This window comes from Egretta garzetta, unplaced genomic scaffold (assembly GCF_000687185.1).
Source record: "Egretta garzetta isolate BGI_Z169 unplaced genomic scaffold, ASM68718v1 scaffold452, whole genome shotgun sequence".
In the NCBI taxonomy this organism is placed as follows: Eukaryota; Metazoa; Chordata; class Aves; order Pelecaniformes; family Ardeidae; genus Egretta; species Egretta garzetta.
The window spans coordinates 179,528-199,977 of NW_009258796.1; the positions used below are offsets into that span (position 1 = coordinate 179,528).

Below are 20,450 nucleotides of genomic sequence, written 5' to 3' on the forward strand. Positions count from 1 at the left end.
GGGTTCTGCATCAGGAATCCAAAAAAGTGGTATGTGCTGCACAGACAGCTTTTCCCTCTCAATCTTGAAAGCCTGCCGTGCATGAGCATGGCTTTTGCAATGCAGGAGAGCGGTCGTAAGAGCTGGTCCTGGCCAGAAGAGGGCATTAACACCACTTGGTTAAATCTTGCAGAGTAGTCCTTCAGGCACATCTTGAGGATATTGCATCTGCAAGCCACTGAAGTCTAAAATTTCTGTTTAGAGCTCATATATTTGCAGCCTTCCAGAGAGCTGAGTTAGCACTCTGAACGGCATTACTTTTCTGAGCCAGCTACTTCTTGACTGTAGGTGGCTCGGAGGAGGATTTTGTGCGTAGAACTAGGTAGCAGGCTCTCTCTGGAACTGCTTGCTGGCTCACAGGATCCATGATAGCAAAGAGCTAATCTGGTCAGCACGGTACTATCTTTTGCCAGCCCTTATTTTCCATGCCTCCTTGCTTCTTCTGTCTAGGCACAAGCATTACAGGCAATAGGTTGCATTTTTTATGGCACTTAAATCTTCGAAACAGCTTTCTTTTCATGACAGTATTCTTACTGGTTTCTGTGCCTCAGTGTTGGGACTCATGTTTATACTGTATTTTTCCACTGTGTTTCACCTAAGGTTTTGCAGTAGGCTTTTAATAGAGCCTGCTTAGAATAATCTCTTGCAGAATAACCTTTATAAAAATAATAAAGACTTTAAAATTTTCTTTACTGAGCAGCGTTAAGGAAGGAATGCTTTGGAGACAGCACGTGCCAAATTTCGCTGAGAGCTACACGAGCTGCCTTTCAATTCCCTTTTACCTGCTGTTACTACTTAAATTTTTTGTGACCTTGAGTGGTTTGCAGAAAGTGATACTAGTGTGAAGCTGGAGACTATGTCCTGGTGAGTGAGGGCACATTTTATCTTTGCAGCGCATTCAGGACATCCGGCGACTTCCCCTTCGCTACTGGCTCCTGGTCCTCACCATCATGTTCTTCTACAACGGAGTCTTCCCCTTTGTGGCAGACGCCAGGTATTGCTCTGTGCCTGTAGTGCCACTGACCGATTCAAGCCTATCGGAGCCTTGCAGGCCCTCGCTTTTCAGTTGCCTGGGAAATATGGGGGTAAAATGTGTGTTCCTTCCAGTCATGAAACACAGAGAAGCAAGTCTTTAACGCCTAATTAAAGAATATGAGGGTTCTTTGACCTTTCTTGCCCTTCAAAGGTGAGGGAGGCTTCTGAAGGAAAGCAAAAATAACTTAAATGGAAATGATTCATCCAACATTTAAAGCTTGGAAGACTGCTAAAGGAGGATCGGGAGGATTTAGGAGACAGGGAAGAAATAGTTTATTTAAAAAAATAGCCCGTAGACGTTTCACCTATATGACAGTCTAACAAAGTGGCTGTCTTTTGAGCTGTGAGGGGTGTTAGCTTCACAGGCCTGGGGCAGTTCTGTCCTGCAGTTGTCTGCTGTGTTAGGAACAAAGCTCAGCTTGCAGCAGCCTGGCTTTGTAAGCAAGGAAGCCTTTGCATCCTGGTTCAAGGCTTGCAGACTTCCTTTTTTATGCCTTCATTTGCTTAAAACAAGTAAGCAACCTGCCCGACTAAACTGGGACTCCTGTCCTGTGGCTCTGCCACAGACTTGTCATTTTGCTGCTTTTTTCCTGTTTGTGGATGATGCAGCTTCTGTCGCATAATGAGTATGAACTTTTATATTAGCAAAGGCCTGCAGTAAAGAAAAGAAAATTATTTTGGAAAATTAATTTGGTAATTATTTCATTAGTGATGTATTGTAAGCCACTGTGAAAATTTGGAGTGAAGAAATGCCATCAACATTTTCATAAAAAACATACAAGTGACCTCTTCAAGATGGCAAGGATCATCAAGGCAAGGATGACATAATCTTTGAGACGAGCTTTCTATCAGTTGCCCTCTCATTTTAATTGAAACAGTGTCTGTTGATAACATAGAATCCTCTCTTCTGCAATTCTGCCTCCCCGCAGAATTTTCTTTTTCGCTCCTTGTGGAGCAAAAGTTCAGGCACCAAGAGTCAGTTTCACACAGCTTTCCTGGCAAAAAAATGCTGTGCTGCTTCCCAGTTGGAAAAATCAGGGTCCCAAGGCCACTGCTTTTTGGTGAAATCTGTTGCAGTAAATCTTCAGGGAACAGCGTCTTGTTTCATACTTTGCTGACAGCACAGGCTATAAGGGCTCACTATTGCTGGTGGCAAGTAGCCATGCAAATAGCCAAACCAGCCTTGAGTAGCTTACAAAATCTCTAAATAAACTAGTCTTTCTCAACTGTTACACCTGTGTGACTATAAATGCTGTAAAGAATTCGAGTATGTTTTAATGCCGGTTTTTTGTGTCCCTAACAAAGGTGAAAGGCCAACTTCTGACAAGGAAAACAAAACTTGGTTTGTGAGTTTTCTGCTTTAACCAGATGCCAAAGGGGAATTCTTAGTACTTCTAAATGCAGGCGTGCAATTTAAATGCTGATCTTTGCTGCTGGATTATTTTAAAATATTTTTTTCTGCCCCTCAGCATTCTCACCTTTGGACTGATAATGCTTTCTGCCTCTTCAAAGAGACTGTAAAAAATCTATCCATATCCTTTGGACAGGTGACAGAAAATTGCTGCAATTGAACATGTGCCCAACTTTAACCTGCAGTTTTACTCTGCACTTGCTGAAGCATCTTCAAAGTGGCCACTGAAGCTACCAGCTTCTCTATGGTGTGCACCGATTAAAAAGAAAATAAAACAACAAAGGCTTGGCGCTACAAACCAGACAGAATCAAACTTTTACAAGTCCTCTCATTAAAACCCTTCCTGTCCATATATTTGTGCTTAGACTTAACTTTCTGTCTAAATAACCAGATCAAGAGTCCTAATTATGTAATTTTTTTCCCCCTTTCGTTTTATTTTTAGCAAGTTTATCCAGGATAAATATTCTGGCTACAGTCAGCAGGCAGCCGCTTACATTGCTGGGGCAGTGTACGACAGCTCCCTTGTTCTCTCTGCAGCAGTTGGCATATTAATTGTGAGTACCCAAAACCAGAAGTCCTTGCTGGTGAGTTTTTCCTAATTTTTTGGCATGTCTTTGTTACAACCCCCTCAACCAGAGTTTAGCCTGTTGTTGCTGAACAAGCAGTCCTTGAATTCCTTGCAAACGGCAAGATATACTTTAGTCTGAATTAAATTACAAGAAATAATGTTAACCCCATTTTTCCCTCTGCCTCTTAATTGTGCTGTGGTAGCAACAAACCCTGGCAAAGGGCTGTATGTTTTGAGACGTCTGAGACTGGAACAGAAAGGGTCAGGATACGATGACGGGAAAGGACAACCTGCATGTAATGAGTCCCTCTTGTCAAACTCTTTCCTTTCCTTATTTCCATAATTGTCAGGGCATAATGCTGTGTTTTTCTTCCCCCTTTATTAAAGCCTGCCATTTCACATGAACACCGGACACAGATTCTCTGACAAGTGTTTCAGTCTTGGTTCATGAGTATGCAAGAGGAACTAGCAGCAGCCAGTCTGCTATGGTATCAGCAACTGGGAAATGACACGTTACTGCCACTCATGCCAGCCCGCTTTGTGCAGCCGCTCGCGTCGCTGGGGTCTGTGGGAAGCAAGGATCCCTTGTAAGAGGCCTCCTGTTTATTTCCTTTACCAGGACTACGTTGGACTGAGAGGCGTCTTTGCTGTTGGCTGTGCTGCATTGACACTGCCAGTCTTCGCTCTCCTGGCATTTACGTTTGTTCCTCCGTTAGTCTCTACCATCTGGTTGGGGATCACTTACTCCTTTGCTGCTGTAAGTTCACAACCCGGGTGCTGTAGTTCAGTGTTTTCTGGCTGTGCTCCTTCAACATCCTGGATGGCATATATCACTGCCTCTGTGTCCCGGTGAGCAGGTTTAGCAGCCAGAGTCATTGGCTCCCTAATCCTGAAGGCTTTGGTTAGTGCCAAGTAACCCCAAACAATATGGAACACAACGCAAAGCAGTGCAAGGGACCATCTGATATCGCATGAATCTGCCTATGCTTTTCTTAATGCTTTTTTACCTTGAATTTAGCGCCTGAATCTCCTCTGAGTCTTACGAGCTAAATCATCGGGCCTAACTCCCCTTCAGAAACGTGGAGTCAGGTTATTCCAGTTTCAAATAACATGTGTTGTCTGTGCTGTCTCAAGATGCTTGGAAAGGATGGGGAACAGCCTAGAACCAGCCCAGGAGGGATAAACAGGTTTTTTGAAGAGAAAGTATAAATGTTAATTTAGTGGGAGTAATTCCTTTTTAAATCAATGATGATCTAACACCTTCAAATAAGGTTCCGAGTTAATTCTTCTTCTCATCACTCCTACCAGGCTAGTATGTGGCCGTCCATACCCCTTGTGGTCCCCCAAGCAACTTTAGGGACAGCTATGGGGCTTGCAACTTCTGTGCAGATGGTTGGAGTTGGCCTTTCGAATCTGATTGTTGGACACATTCTAGGAACAAAGTCCAGGTGAGAATGCTTTTTTTTTTTTTTTTCCCCCTCTTTCAAGCAGAGACATCAGCAATGTATTAGTGGAGCGATATGAATAGAAATTGGTGTCTTTGCAACCTGATGCTGCAAGGAACTCTAGAGGTGCCTTAAATATTTTCAAGTGACTTGTTGTTCTATCTTGTTTTGGCCTTTTCTAGTGAATTAAAGATCCCCCTGTGGCGCTGGCAACGGATGATGATCTTTATGTTGGCAAACACCATTGCATGTATTGTTGCCTCTGTTAGCCTCAATGTTGCGGACAAGAAACAGGTAAGCGTGATAAAAGGTTGCTTTTGTTGATGTAATAGCTGTTGGGTGTGTAGATAAGTAATTCTTCCAACATAAAAATGGGAGTGCATAAGAAGAGAACTATCTGCTAAAGTACTGATGCAATGTGCAGTAGCCTTACCTAGTATCAAGCTGTTGGCAGCTGGTTTTTTTTGGAAGAAGGTGAGGGAAAGGGCCAGGACACGGCTGTAGAAATACATGTGTACAGGAAGAACAGTATCAGTTTTGTCACTAATTGCTGCTCTGAATTTCTAGGGTGGGACACTGAACAGAACAAGAAAGGGAGCACCTGTGGAGCAGGAGGCCAGAGCCCCTGCAGATGCAGCACCGCTCCTTGATGATGAAACAGGAAACGAGGGCTCTGCCCGCTGAACCTGCGCAGCGTGAGAAGAGTGACGGCTGCCAGACACAGCGCTGATCACTTCTCTTTGAAAGTGGATTTTTAGTTTGTGTATTTTAAATGCCTTTAAAGGGAATCTTGAAGGAAACTGTCTATAGAAAGGGAATGTTTCCACTTCCTTATGCCTGGCACACGAGTGAAAGGTGTCTGCTGTATGGTTCTTGGGCATTCTCCAACATACAGAAACCTGCATGGGGCACTTTAAGAACTACACTAACAGTAAGTGAAACTAACCTAGCTGAAGCTTGCTGGTAAGCCATTAGACAGTTGCTTTTCACCTTGCATCACAACTGCCCACATGAGGGCTGCCTGCCTGGTCCACCACCGTTTGTCCATCACAAGAATCCTGCACGTCAGCACCTGCTAATCGGCACACCTGGCTAGGCCTGCTGTTCCAGTTACTGCTCTCAATTAGCATGAGTGTCTCACAAATTACATACCCATGCAAGTGACACCATCATTATTCTTCAGGCAGAAGACTGAATTAATCAAATTGATTACTTCTGCATACAAGCCTAGCTTAATTGCTTATTACCTTACTAGAAAAGCTTCTGTAAGCTGTGCCTATTCGTTTACCTTCAAAAGCGTAAAAGGTTTTGATCTGAAATTCTGTCCTTTAAACCAGGGTGCTCTTACTCACGAATGCTACAGGCTTATGTTGCTCAGCCAACTGCCCTTCTCACTATGCAAAACGCTCAAACGCTCACACAGTGTTTACAAAAGCACAAAGGATGCTTTAAGAATGAAGTAAACTTTAACATAGCCAAGTACAAGGAATGCTGAAGTGAATGACTTATGTAAATTATTACAAGTTCTTACGAGAAAGAGCAGCTCTGCTGAAGTTGCATTTAATACAAACACTAATAGATTGAAAGCAATTTAGGCACTGACGGCATCCAGTGAAGTCATATTTTTAAGGAGCTGTCACAGAAGACAAATACACCCATCAAAGCAAAGTTTTCTTAAACTGACTCACTGAAGAGAATGTGTTCAGAGAGCAACATCTTTTAAGTTACAGTGTGAATTAATTTCACACCACAGACAGTTAAAGAATTTCCCTGTTGGAGTCTGGTGCAGCACAAATTTGGGGGTGGGCTGAGAAGTCACAGAAATGCAAAATCACAGACTCCTTTGGCTTGGCAGGGACCTCCTGAGATCATCTCATCCAACGCCCTCTGCTCAGCAGGGTCAGCCAGAGCAGGTTGCCCAGGACCGTGTCTGGTCAGAGTTTGAGCGTCGGCACAGATGGAGACTCTACACAACCTCTCTGGGCAACCTGTCCCGGTGTTTGACCGCCCCCAGAGTGACAAAGCGCTTCCTTGTGTTCAGATGGAATTCCGTGTGGTTTAATTTGTGCCTGTGGCCTCTTGTCCAGAGAAGAGCCTGGCTCTCGCATCCTCCCTCCCTCCCGGCAGGTACTTAACCAGGCTGCTAGGATCAACCCGAGCCTCCTCTTCTCCAGGCTGAACAGCCCCAGCTCTCTCAGCCTCTCCTCCTATGAAAGATGCTCCAGTCATTCACCACCTTTGTAGCCCATCACTGCACTCCCAAAGTCACACCTCGCTCGTAGTAGGGAGCCCAAAACTGGAGTCAGTATTCCATGTGAGGCCTCACCAGTGCTTTCACTCTGCTGGTAAATCACACTCCTGCTAGACTGGGGCTTTAAGTACATCCCTCAGCCTCCAGTCACTACTACTCTTCTGTGCTGAAATCCTGCGGTTACATTTTTTCATAGTGGAAAAATTCCATGGTGAATTTCCAACTGCGATTATGAAAAACCACATGCTGCAGTACTATATGCTTACATTAGAGGCTTGGGTACAGAAGAAAGTATGTGTTCAACAGAGCTGATTTTTTGTGTCAGTCCTACGGCACCTGGCTGAAAAGCAGCAACTTCAGCCTGGCTGGCAGGAAGTTGTCAGCTCTCCCAGTTTACAAACCATACGATGCTGCAGCTGCACTCAATTGGGTTGGCCCTGTAATGAGCACTAGGGTGCCCACTGAAAGTCCTGTACTTGGTTCTTCAGGGAAGAACCTCAAAAGCCAGCCATTCCTGTTTGCCATCCCATAATCTACTTCCAAATTACCAAAAAAGAAACTTCACTCTTCTGTTTTGAAGAGTTGTTTTTTTAAAAAAGAATTGTGACAGACTTTCCTTAAAATCTGCCACTGGTTGACAAGGTTACCGACAACATAGGACTGGAAATCTCCCTGCCTGCTCTGCTAGGTTTCACTGAGAAGCATTCCCACGCGTTTCCTACATTCAGTGCCTAGGAGGAGAACGTTGGTCTGCTCTAGTGGTTTATCGTAGATACCATTGTAGGAAGATCCCTGCATGTGCTTTTAAAAACCCTTTCATATTATCTGAAAACGGGGAGATTCTAGTGACCTTTGAGTCTGTTGCACAAAGACCATCTTTACGTTGGGAGGATTCTACTAGAGCCTCTTAGAGGCAGAGTTGTTCTTAAAAGACTGCTCATGTCTTTCAGCTCAGATTAATAAAGCTTGAAGCTGACATAACAACAGTAAGGAGGCCTAACGAGCCTCCCTGCGACAGTACCTGCTCATCTCCATCAGAGTTCATCAACAGCTTCCCGTTACTCCTGTTTAACTGCTTTTTTCATTAAGCACTCCACTGATGACAGGAAAACCACCTTCGCTTTGCCCGTCTTGACACCTGCTGTTGAGATGCCAGAGCTCACTTCTGAGGAACTTAAAAGTAATTGCACGTCTCTCTACTTTGTTTGAGCCTGTCATGAAAATGAAAGGGTGGCATTCACAGAGGCCACTGTGCTGCAAGACATGGAAAGAAACAATCAGCTGGTTTGGTTCAGTTTTGGTAGCATTGCACTGATCACGTATACAGGTAACTGAACACACCCCCCCCACCCCCCCCACCCCATCCCTAGCCTTGGACAACCCTGCAAATGGCAAGCTCTTCTCTCCAGTATTCTTTGGCAGAACCTTCCTCTGGCGTAAGACACAGTGGATTGCAACTCTTAAAATATAAACCGTGAAACTTGAAAGCGGACATTAGTTCAGGCAACTCACACTGAGGTGGATTTTTGTTTTTTTGCTCATCACGCTCCGGAGCATGCTCCCAGAAGCCAGAATGTTAAACTCCTTTACTCAGTGGAGCACACGTTGATGTAAGCTTGTGGGAGGTGGCAGTGGAGGATCAGGAGGAGCGAGGTGCAGCTGGGCTGTTCATGACAACAGTGAGTCTTGCACTGGACAGGCATGGTGACGCATTTAGGAACTAAGCAGCAGCTATGCCTACACGTACACACGAGTTAAGAAAGCACGCAAGTCATCCTTTAACCACTTTCCAACTAAGTGTGTTATAACGGATACCATCACTTTCTTTCCAAGACTGAAACAGTAACCTGGATAATACTCTATGCCAGCGTTCAAGCTACAAACCTTCAATTTAGGGGGAAAGCAATGAGGTAATGTACAGAGTTGCAAAGCGACACTATATTGTAGTCTCCTAGCTGGCTGCTGTTCAAAGGAATGACAATCCTTTGTTGCTAATGTATTATCTACCGAGGATATTTGCAAGTTCCCGCACCATGCAGATCCTACCCAAAGCGCGCACGCTCAAGGGAAGAGTTCTGAACTATAAGTGGCAAAACTCTCAGTGCAAAATACAAAGTTGCTGTTGAAACAAGTGCTGGCCAAGAGGTTCTGTGGGGCATCACAATCTGTAAATTAAGGGATGAATGCAGCAGATTTAGAACACCCTGGCTGAGAGGCCACCATGTCCAACTCACCCGGAGTTACCTCCATGCTGTCAGCAAACCCAGTTTGGCACATGAGGCGAGTTTTATGCACTCACCGTAATGACTTCTCCACATAAAGGGCATCCTGCGCTCAAGGGGAATTATTACACTATTCTACAAATTTACTTAAATATTTAAAATGTTTGAATATTCAAGTCTATTTACAATATTGCTGGAGAGCATAACGGCATCCCCTCATTGCACAGAACACCGTGGAATGCTGCCCACAAGAAGGCATTGACCCGAACAGCCCGCCCCTGCTACCACCCCTTCACACTCCCCAGGGATAAGAGGTGCTGGTCTCATAAGCAACCTTGAGCAGGATGCCACATCTCTAAAGTGTTCTCCCCCGCTACAGAAGGCCTGGAACAATTGGTGCAATTTTTCCAATTTCAGATAGCAAAATTCACCAGTGTATCTACATTGAACTAAATACCAATTAATTCATAAAAACAGACATCTACAGCGCACAATGAAGTAACAAAATACAGAGGTTTATTGACAATTGCATGATTTATCATTTGATTTCCAATCCCCTGCTGTCCTGAAGAAATGTTCTTATCAATCTTATTTGACGACTTGAAAATATGGTTTAGATTCCAAATAAAGCAATGCAAGAAAATGAAGACAGTTTAACTAATTTAAGGCCTAGCTGGAAGTTGCTGTTTAAAAGACAGGCACTGTAGCCAATGCACATCGGGTATTGAAAGATGCCAACTCCAAGCTCAGTACTACAGACAGCGTCGATTACACCAGACCCTTCAATGCGGAAAGCAGCCCCTGGCTGACCGTTCCACATGGAAGCCTCTTAAAACCCCGTCAGGTACTGGAACAAGGAATTGCAACAGACAGACATGTCCCAGACTCCATCAGAGGCCAGACAGCCCAGACTCAAGAAAAGCTGCTAGGAAATACATGTTTGGAAGCAACATAAATCCATTACAAGGCTGCAGTTAGAATCACTGTCTTGTTGTCCTAGGGGATGGGGCAATCAGGGAGCTCCAAACCTCTCTGGAAGGGACAAAGGCATCAAAATCCCTACTTTCCACGGGTATTTCTACCCTTAGCACTGCCCCACATAGGTCACTATTTGAAAAGGCAACTAGGTCTTCATGCAGTCATCCACCACTTGTGACGTCACTGAACCGAGCAGCCTAGTGACGTCACTGAACCGAGCAGCCTAGTAAGCACTATAATCACAGAGTGTTAGCACCTGGCCCAGAGTCCCCCTGAAACAGTGGCAGTTCCCAGGGAACCCGGGCTAGAACAGCAGTGGATATATGCAGATAAGGCCACTTGTTCTTTGGTGTACCTGAACGACTCCTGTTTCGATATGTCAAATTTAAAAAGTCACTATTAAATACATTGAACAGTAAGCACCTAATGTTAACATTCATATATCAAAGCTCTGGATGTGATCAGAAACGTCCATTCAGAGAAGAAATGATGGGAGCTACCCTCCCCAACAAATGTTTGTGTCAAACACGCGCATCTTCCAAACATGATTTAAGATAGCCAGCACAACCAAAAGGTTCATATTGCTACAGCCTTTGCTTCTCCAACTAGGATAGTCTACAGCATGTCTCAAAACAACTACAGCTGTGGTTTGGGGAGAATCCACATAGTTCTCCCCAACCTTATCAACAAAAATCTGAGGCAGTCAAAGACAAATGTAAGGCTGACCAAAGACAAGAGAGTTCACTAACAGAGTCAGCACAGACAAACAAAAAAAACCGCACTGTGGTGAAGACAGTAGAACAGTCCTGGTTTCTGCAGGGTACAAAGCAAAAATCCTTTGCAGAAGCCAAGGCATTCCTATACAGGCTGGGTCACAGCTAGCTGGCTGGACACCTCAGTATTTTCTCCATGGTAGTGGTACGCTTTAAGTTGCTTCTGTTTAAAGAGTACCATAAAGCTATTGTTTGCACCCACACCGTTACCAGAAAACGTGTAAGCACTCAACCAGGATACTTTAAAAAAAAAAGTCTTCTAGGAGCACCTACATGAAACAGTACGTTGGACTGACACTAACACTTGTCAAGAGCTAGTCGTAGCAATCGGCAGATTACTGAAGGTTATCAGAAAGGCCCGAACACTCCAGGGAGGGGAAGACCATGATATGTATTAACATGTGATGGTTGATGAGCATAAAAGAAACTTTCAGCATCTTTTGTCCTTGTACCAGCAACCATGTGCTGCAAAGCAAGAAAGGAGAAAGAGAGAACCAAAGACTAAAGACACTCAAAACCACAGTAGCACGACTTGTTCCAGTGGAACATACGTACATTGAAGTGACTGAAGTCAACCCACGCTGTGAAGCTGCATCCCATTGCCTAGAGGAAAGCATAGCCTACCTGCTGTGCTTCAGAATCTTTCGGATGTGACCTCCAGGTCCATACCCATTCACAATGTTTTATGTGTTGACTGTATAGATAAGCCTGGCTCCACGAGAGTGTCCCGAGCTACTAGCTAGCTAAGAACCTAACAGCCTGATGAACCACCACAAAGTAGCACTGACCTTTCACAAAGTTACACTAATGTCCCCCTCTGCCACCCACCCAGGCAGTCCAACACTCACATCTTCCACAGGGCACCCTTTCCCTCCCCAGCCCTCCCCCCGCAAATCATCAGGTCACCCTTCCTACATGCTTTAGCATAACCCTCATCCATCTGCCTAAGAATCTATCCACAAACAATAGTCTATACACTGACCTCGCAACCACAGACAAGAGTTTCTGTGCAGACTCCGTTAGTTAAAGTGAACAGATGACCCTAATAGAACGCAATACTGGATTTCCCCCCCGGTGGATTGAGAACTTTGTTGTGCGAGCGCGGCCTTGGCCCTAATCGGGGCTCGTGATTGTCTATCTTGGGTTCTGGCTCCTTGCATCGCTCCTCTTTGCCCAGATCTTTTTTCTCGCCTCCATCTTCCAGCTGTGGTTTGATATTTTCTGTAGCTGAATAAAAAGAAAAGGGATTAGATCAACTTGCTATTCTGTAGTGCAAAGGGCCTCGTCTTCTGTAGGCTGCATTATTTCCCATGTCTCCCTTCCACAGCACACTAAGGCTTCTCTGTATCTGTTTATTTTTCCTGAAGGAAACGGGTGCTGAGGAAGAATTTCACTTTTTGCAACAATTCCTCTCTTCCTTCAGCAATCTTTCTAACAAAGATATGTAGGCTAAGCAATATACCTTCAGAATTATTTTGGCAGTTTCAGGCAACATGCCAATGAATCCTTTCACGCTGAGCTTGAAAGCAGCATGCCCATCATTCTTTCACAGTAACTAGCTGAGCAATAATACATTTTGTCAGTCAGCTATTTGTTACTTAGAACTACAGAAGGCCAAGATTATACACTCGAAGGAGATGCCAAGGGAGTAAGAAGCGGTCTGATAGGATGTTTTTCTATATATACAGATTCCATAAATATCTATATATATGCACATGGCTTCAAGCAAAGTATATACACACACACAGTACCAAGGCTTATGCCTGTAGAGCTCTCCTCAATAAGAGGAAGAGAACCATTTCCATGAAGTCAAGTGATTAAATTTCTAACAGAAGGAAAACTTCTCAGTTATGTTATCCTAAACACCAGCCTTACTCTTATATTTTTTAAGAGGAAACGTAAGAAACTGGTCTCTTTGAGAAGATAAGCTCTGAGTAACAAAGAAAGGAATTTCTCTTGCTGACCTTCTAGCTTCTTTGGTGTTTCATCTTCTTTCAGGACAATGTGATCCTGCAAAGAAACCAGAAGCTATCTTAGTATATTATCGTTCTCAAACAGTAACTCCATCACAAAATCCTGCAGAAAATTTTGCTTTGTTTCTGATCTAAGTTTATATGTTTATCATGGTAAAAGCAAACAGCTGCAGATACCGTGCGTAGCCCTGCACCCCCTCCACCGCTACATAATCCCAAAAGCAGTAGTACAAGGCAACTCCAGTGTGATGTCAAGGCGCACATCTCGGGACAATTCATTGAAACACAGATGAAGACGCTACATTAGGTCATTAGAGGCTTAAAACTTTGTCTATGATACAGTTCAGTCTGAAGGTCTGGAATGACCATTCTTGTCAAGCACCCACTACCGCCCTGGAGAAGCTGGTGTTGACAACTCGAACACAAGCAGCCCTTGAGCAACCTATCTGTACTCAGCAATTACTGCCTTCAGTGAGTGTCCACAGTGGCCCAAACAGTGAGGTAATTAACAAAAACCTTCTAAGACCACTTCCCCAACAATTCCAACTGACTGTCAGAAATACACAGCAATACCTCAGAAAAGCTTGCATGTTTACCCACCCATGAAATTCAACTTGCAGTAATTTTTGGAAATACGCTACCTTCTTTCCATCCCAGTATTCCCCACAATTCCAATGCACTAATTAAAGACACAGGAATTTCCAAAGCGTTGTCCTCCATTTAGTCAGGAATTCACAGGAATTAATGTTACACTTTTAAAAAAGCAACTAAAAAGAATCAGAGACCAGACCGATAAAGGGGTACAGAGGAACAAAACAAAGCCCTTCCCTACACCGACAGCACTGCTCCTGACAAAACCTAGCTCCCAGCCTTTTTTTGCCTCCTCCTTTCTTATGACCCAAATCCCCCAAAATACACTTAAGAGTCCACATAAAAAGTTATGCAAAAGCACACTACCAGCACCTTCTAATTTAAGGGGGGGGAAAAAGAAAAAGAAAAAAAAAAAAAAAGGGGGAAAAAATTACATTGGACTAATCTTTTCTTCCTAAGGTTCCATGAAAAATGAGATTGCTGCTACTTTTTCAGTGCACAGTGAGCTGTGTTTTATGGGATGCTAAGTTCCCATGCTACCCGACATGTCAAAAACATTACCGACATAGTAGCTACTCACTCAGCAGTATCTACTTAGAGTAGGGCAGCAGGCTGTAAATCCAAATATAGGGCATTTAAATAGAGAAATAAAGTAATTGGCTTTGGGAAAAAGGAGGATACGTTGCCAGATTTGGTCATAACTACAAGCCTCTCCAACTATTACACATCCTAGCTTTAAGATCAAAAAATAACAACTCACAGAACAAGACACACTTTTGTCCGACATCACAAAATCAAGCGCATGCTGGAGCTGACACTCAAGGCTGATCTTGAGTTAGCTTTTTCACTGTTGATCATTTCAGCTTAGTCTCCTGCTAAAGTGCTTTCATATATTTAGGGGAGGTGAAGGGGACAGGCAGGCCACATGAAGATTTATGACTGTAGCTCACTGGTGTTCACCGACTCTCCAGAACTGGTATCAAGATCACCTCTGCCAAATTGCAGAATAAAGAGAAAGACCTTCTCCCTACCTAGCATTCATGCCTGTTGGCTGTGGGCCAAGACCTCCAGCTGTACCTCACTCACAAGGACAACCAAAGGCTTCAGAAGCATTTTTTTTTCCTCTTTTTTTTAGAGCACACATCCGCAGCCTAATTAATAGTTCTATGGCAAACTACAGAGCACACTGAGATCTGATACATCAGAGATAACAAGCTATCAAAAAGAGACTTAGAAATAACTGCATAATTTGAAGTTACCCTATGCATAATTCAGGTCTGTCATCTTAGAAAGAATACAGGCACTGCATTGTGACAAGACTGTAAGACAGCTCACGGAGCTGCTAGCTTCTTGGTTTGACAGCGAAGGAAGTACAAATACCTTAGGCTTGTTTGGGTGTGCTCGCACAACACCGGTAGATACAGGAGACCCAAAGATATCACTTGTCTTCCCACCAGGTGGATTCATGCGTGGACGAGGCTGAGCAGAACTAGAATCCTCAAAAATACCACTTTCTTTTCCCCCTGCAAAGCAGTTGTTAGAATTTTTTTTTTTAATAACTTTTAGTTTTCCACACTATATTAAAAAAAAATAAAAATTCAGAGATATAAGAATTCAAAGACTTCTAGAACTCTACTGCCTAGAGACTTACTTTTGCTTGCCTGAAGATACTAGTTGAAATCCTTTGTTACAAGAATTCACTAGAGGATTTCACTGCAGCTAACTGATGACACAGCTCTAGAATAGAAGCAGTTTCCTTTCATCATTTCCTAGACCTCAACTTGGAAAGCATTAAACTTGGATGATGTGCTAAAAAGTCTGTGAACATGTAGATTGCTGAAATATTCATATATTCAGAAGTCTGAATAGATTTATTGTTCAAGCCCACTCAATGTGTAAAAATGCAACATAAAAAGACAGACAGATCACAGCATTCCACTTTAGGAGTGTGAAACCAGTTCTGTGCTGCACTTGAGAGCCCAATCATGCTGAAGGAGGCGGCTGCTCTTACCTGGAGGGTTTGTTCTTTTTGGAATGTTTTGAGGTTCTTCTGATGCTCCAAAGATATTTGAAGCCATCCGGTGTGGCCTGCTTGAAGAAGAAACTTCTTCTGTACTCCCAAAGAGATTACTAGAACCTCCTCCAGGGGGCTTCAATACCCTACATGGAAGAATGAGAGAAGCAAGAGACAAAAGTTTGTTTGAAATTTACAGCATTTGACATTTGATGCCCCCTCCCCATTCACCCTTATATGTTGTAACTATTCCAATCTGAACTTACTTCATGTAATTCTGCTACGTCTGTGAAGTATCTACTTTCCAAGAGCTGTTCTAATAAAATATTCTCAAGTTCAGCACAAATATTGCCAGCCTCCTAGTCAGTCAACTTGATCATTACGTTATCTACGATTACTTGGAGTGGTCATAATAGTGCCACCAGAACAAGTGGCTATGCTACCTGTGGTGTTCCAAAAGCAACAGGAGACTAAGAGAAGGCATGAGAATTTGGTTCATATTTTAAAAATAAACATTACAGAGTCAGACTTTCTACCAAACTGCATACACCAACTTTGCATCTGTGATACAACTGAAACCCACCAACTTTTATTTAAAAGCAGGCATTTCATAATTACTAAAAAATTTGCTAGTTTCATCCATCAGCTATCATAAGTCACCATATTAACAGTTATCATATTAGCTGCTGTAGAGTTTAGAATGGAAAGGTGGAATGCCAAGAAGCCAAATTTTTAGTGGTCATGATGCAAATCCATTACAACCAAAGCTCTGCGCCAGAGTTGTATCAAACGGATCCTCACAGAAATTGGAGGTTACAACAGAAATGGACCAACTTCTTGAAAACCTACCAAAAGTCATGCTTGCCCTTGAGTAGGAAGTCCACAGTTAATATCTATGCCTTGCTCAACAGACTTCAGGCCCTATCATGAAAAGGAACCGAACCACTACGTAGGAGTAGAATCAGCGGAATTAACTGGAAAATTAACAGAAAAAGCATGGGAAAGCAATGAATACCCACGTACCAAAAATAATCTTTACCGTTATGTCTCCTTGACCAGTTACCCACAACCTCAGCAGCTGACTAAAAGTAGTAGGTGAATTATACCCTTTCTAATCTGAATACTTGATCTGGGACCTAAACTAACGTTTACTTTTATACAAGTTATAAATTTCAAGATCTTTAACCCACTTTACCTGAACAGAATTAAAATGTGTCAGTGAATTAATACAACACATCCTCTCCGTTTCAGGTTAGGTATCTGACAGGCATAAGAGAGGTTCCTCTCAGAGACAAGATCTACTCCAATTTAATTTCACAAAAGCAGAGATATTTGGCTGCTCTGTCAGAAAGTTAGCTTTGTCAGCATTTCAGATCTCTGGATACAGAAAGTTCTATTCTCTTTGGGAGAAAGGAGAAAAAAGTTCCTCTCTCAGTCTGGGAGTAGTTTACACAGTCAGAACCAGCCTCAGAGAGCCTGTACTGGCCAATTTCAGTATTTGAATCCTTAGCACAACTGCAGAGTTAATAATTCCCTTTAGCTTGAGGGAGTAACTAGCATTTCAATAGACAGGACAACTGTCTTGTCCACTGCACAGGTAAGATGTCTGAGCAACAGGTTTATTTACAAATTAGTGTCCAACAGAATACAGATCCAACTGTGGTCCAGGCTTATCTTAGAAGATCTAAAACTGCAATTAAAACAGACATTTTACAGGCAAATTATGTATTTTGATCATTCACAATGGTCCAGAAACCATGAGGCAGTTTAAACATTTAAACTTTGGAGATGGAAAGAAAAGGGAACATGAAAAAAACCAAAACAAAACCTGAAGGAGTTTGGGAAGGGGGTCCTGTTAAAAAAGCAGGTCTGCTAGCATGCCTCATATAGTTTAAGTGACTTCTGACTTTACCCATTCTTTTCAGCTTTTTTTTTTTTTAATTCATCTAGTCTTTCTAGAGTTCTAAGCATACTAATCAACATATACTATCAAAGAGATTGAAAGGAAATGTAGTTCATACAGATGGCGTTTCTCACATTATAGATTCACTCCATTTACCAGGCTGTTTTCTTAACACATGCCTACAAGTGTAGGAGGGAGTCACAAAATAACTACATTCAGATTCTTTTGGTTTAAGAAAAACAACCAGTCATAAGAATCAAATTACTTCTGATTCCTGCAACTGGACTTGAGCTTAATTGCAGAAAAAAATTCTAGAGACACCCCATTTAAAGGTCTTGATTATTCAGTTAAACTTAATTAAGTATCAAAATAAATCCAACACTGATTTTGTATTGTCCTCCCATTCTCAGCTCAGTATACATACTAACAAAACCCTGCTGCTGCAATGATTAAGTCAGAGGCAACACTTGAGGTGCTCATCAGGCACTTTGAAATCAGCGTTACTACGCTGACCTATTACGGTGACCTTTCTGTCAGCATCACCCAAAAGAGTATCTTGACTCTACATACACAAAGTGGATTTGCCTCCTCGATTTCAGAAACTTCCAATTGCTAGAAACCTTCCAAATATTCCATAAGCTTTCAAGCAACTGTGACACCAGGCCCATACAATTCTAACTAATTCCAAGTCACATAGCTAAGTCATTCACAGAAATTACAAAAAATAACACTGAAGTGCAGCAACAAGGTCTTCCAGCTTATGACAGCAAAGAGGACAGGGGTTTGCGCTCCTTCCTTCAGCCAAAAACTGGGGAGAATACAAGAGCCATTTCCTTGCTGCGCAGCCCCTAGAGCGCTGCTAACCTCCTTGCACGCCTGTGTCACTCGGCTGTAGATCAGAGCGGGATGTGCAGGTCTCCCACACCAGATCAGAAAATAAGGCTTAGCCTGTGAATCCTACCAAAGGAAAACAGCATGCTAAACTTGATAAGGCAGTGTCAGCTGCTTCAACAGAGTACAAGGGAAGTCAACGTACATTTTACTGTAATTTTAGGCTATACTTTAGGGTCATTTTAGTTCATATTGGCATTATGCCAGTTTACATAGATATATTTTTGTGTCTTGTAGCTAGGTAAGTTAGATCTTCCTTCTTCCTTTAGGGACGGGGGAAGGGAAGGTGTTGTTTTATTCTTTTAAAGAGTAATGAAAAAACCCCTTTGTTCTGTAAGCAATCTACATTTGCCTCCTCTTCCCCTCCCCTCCAGTAGACTGGATCTGTCAAATAATCTAGAACAGCTAAATTAAGAACCCTAACCTGTAAGTTTCAAAGCCTCTACTAATTGCTTTGTTCTCTTCTGGGAGGCTTGAAGAATTTTAATTAGTTCTTGTGCTCTTTTTTTCCTACATTCTAACACACTTGAATTTGAATGCCCCTTTCCTCATTAAACCTTTCAGCCGACCTGTGGAAGAGGTGCCAAGACTTACCCATTACTTTAAGACGCTGGCTATATATATTTTTTTAAATTCTGCCTGAAAGTTAAACACTGAAGTCCCACCAGTTTTCAGACAGTTCTAATAAAGCAGGTAAAATAGCAGAGTTGCATTATACGTAAGAGACCATCGCTAAGGTGTTAAGGTTCAGAACACCAGGCTCTAAGGCAAAGAGCAGAAAGTTCCTGGGCCCCCCCTGCGGTTGGATCAATACAAACTCATGGCTCACGAAATAGCTCACTCATCTTATAAACAAGCAGCAACCTCTGTGAAGTCTGTTATGCTCTTGATCTGAAAGCTCCGCAGTATTCTGCAGTAACACTGACCGGGAGGAGGGGAGCACGCGTACCACGCTTCCAGGACGGCTCCATTTAACGTTTTCAGCTCTATACAGTAGTTGTGATGAACAAAGACACGTAAGAGCAACGCATCTTTACAGTGTGCGCCAACAGCAGAATGATACGATTCTGCCCTGCTTTGCTTTCAGAGAAACAGCAACTCTTAAGACACGCAAGTCCTCGTTTTATTTTGGAAAAGCAAAACTTCCTTAAAAATACAAAGCACCGTTATTGAAGTTTAATAAAATAAACCCAAGGCAGTTAATTTGATTCAGCAAACTAGTCTTTCCCTGTATCACTGTGCACATTAGCTGGATCACTAGAGATACATCTCACTGGACCATTAAGTGGAAGCTTTCATTTAAAGTATTTTCAGCATAATTTATTTCTAAGTGTAATACCCCTCTATTATGAAGCTCTCAAAATGCAAAGCATTTGTTTATCGTTTCCACGCAAAGATTTTCACATTAGGAAGAGGGGTTTTTTTTCCCCACTTCCGCAGCTGGTGGTGGTTGCTGCAAGGATTTCCAGTTAGGCTCAGTTTTAATTAGAGAAACTTCTACACATGAATAACTGCAAAAGGATTTGCATTATCACTGAATGAAGTTTTGGTTAGGGAATGAATGGAAAGTGTCCATTAAGCCAAGTACCTCTTGCTTTTGACGGCACAGGCCGTATGTCAGTCGCCACCACCTCAGAGCCCACTCAAATCCAGTAACGTAAGGTATTGCGGTGCTGCAGTTGCACGCTGGCTACGCCGGGTCTGCTTAGAGAGCTGTGTGCATTGTTTGCTCTCAGGCGCAGTGAACACTCTGCCCCAATGCCGGAGAACAAGCTCTAACAAGAACACCTGTGCTTGCTGCTAACCAAAAGTTACGACGGCCTGCATTCCAGGCTCTACCCAGAAACCCAATTTATGAGTTAAACATGGTTTCAAAATTACCATGTAGCTTCTTAGAGTGACCAGAAGCTTCTCAGAGAGTATAAGGGCAGAGCATCCTCAGAAGTCCTTTAAAACCAGGCCATAGCTTAGAGCCACTGGAATAAAGAGCAAACTTAAAGCACCCTTACGTGATTTCGAAACCCTTCCTTCCTTCCCCTCCGAGCACATGATTACCTCGCGGATGGATTAATCACACCAGCTCCAAGTTTTCTGGATATACGCCCTCGTCCAAGCGTAACAATATATTTCGACTTCACAAGGCGAACACAAGACAACATCAGCTCACGCCGGCGCCTGCCTCGGACCCTCTCAAAGCTTCGCAGAGCGCACCCGGCCCTCCTCCCTCCCCGAGCAGGCACAGACGCGGGGGAAGGAGGGCCTGCTCAGCGCCGGGCCCTTCCTCCCGCACGGGAGTCCCCTCAGGGCCGCGCCCCCAGCCCAGCAACCCGCGCCCGGCGGGCCGGGGCCAGGCACC

The 20,450-nt window shown here is 43.2% G+C and overlaps 2 protein-coding genes across 3 annotated transcripts in view; one reads left to right on the plus strand and one right to left on the minus strand.

The window, feature by feature from the left end:
- The window catches only part of LOC104135930 (major facilitator superfamily domain-containing protein 1-like), a 15,338-nt gene extending 8,695 nt beyond the window's left edge, over positions 1-6,643 (plus strand). The window contains exons 8-14 of the mRNA XM_035889346.1: positions 12-29; positions 933-1,033; positions 2,928-3,039; positions 3,673-3,810; positions 4,362-4,501; positions 4,681-4,792; positions 5,066-6,643. Of these exons, the coding sequence (XP_035745239.1) occupies positions 12-29; positions 933-1,033; positions 2,928-3,039; positions 3,673-3,810; positions 4,362-4,501; positions 4,681-4,792; positions 5,066-5,182 (738 nt within the window). The 3' untranslated portion in view covers positions 5,183-6,643. The remainder of the gene's footprint in view (positions 1-11; positions 30-932; positions 1,034-2,927; positions 3,040-3,672; positions 3,811-4,361; positions 4,502-4,680; positions 4,793-5,065) is intronic.
- Positions 1-15,449, minus strand: part of JPT2 (Jupiter microtubule associated homolog 2) — a 17,365-nt gene extending 1,916 nt beyond the window's left edge. The window contains exons 1-5 of one of the 2 annotated variants that reach the window (XR_004841308.1): positions 15,298-15,443; positions 14,667-14,809; positions 12,687-12,732; positions 11,705-11,949; positions 7,771-8,003 (exon numbers count right to left, since the gene is read on the minus strand). Coding sequence is in view for 1 of the 2 variants with exons in the window: in XM_035889342.1 (XP_035745235.1) it covers positions 11,765-11,949; positions 12,687-12,732; positions 14,667-14,809; positions 15,298-15,364 (441 nt within the window). In the remaining variant the exon portion in view is untranslated. Of the gene's footprint in view, positions 1-7,770; positions 8,004-9,509; positions 11,950-12,686; positions 12,733-14,666; positions 14,810-15,297 lie in introns of those variants that run through there. The other variant, XM_035889342.1, reaches the window with a different exon arrangement.
- Positions 15,450-20,450: the final 5,001 nt, after the last annotated feature.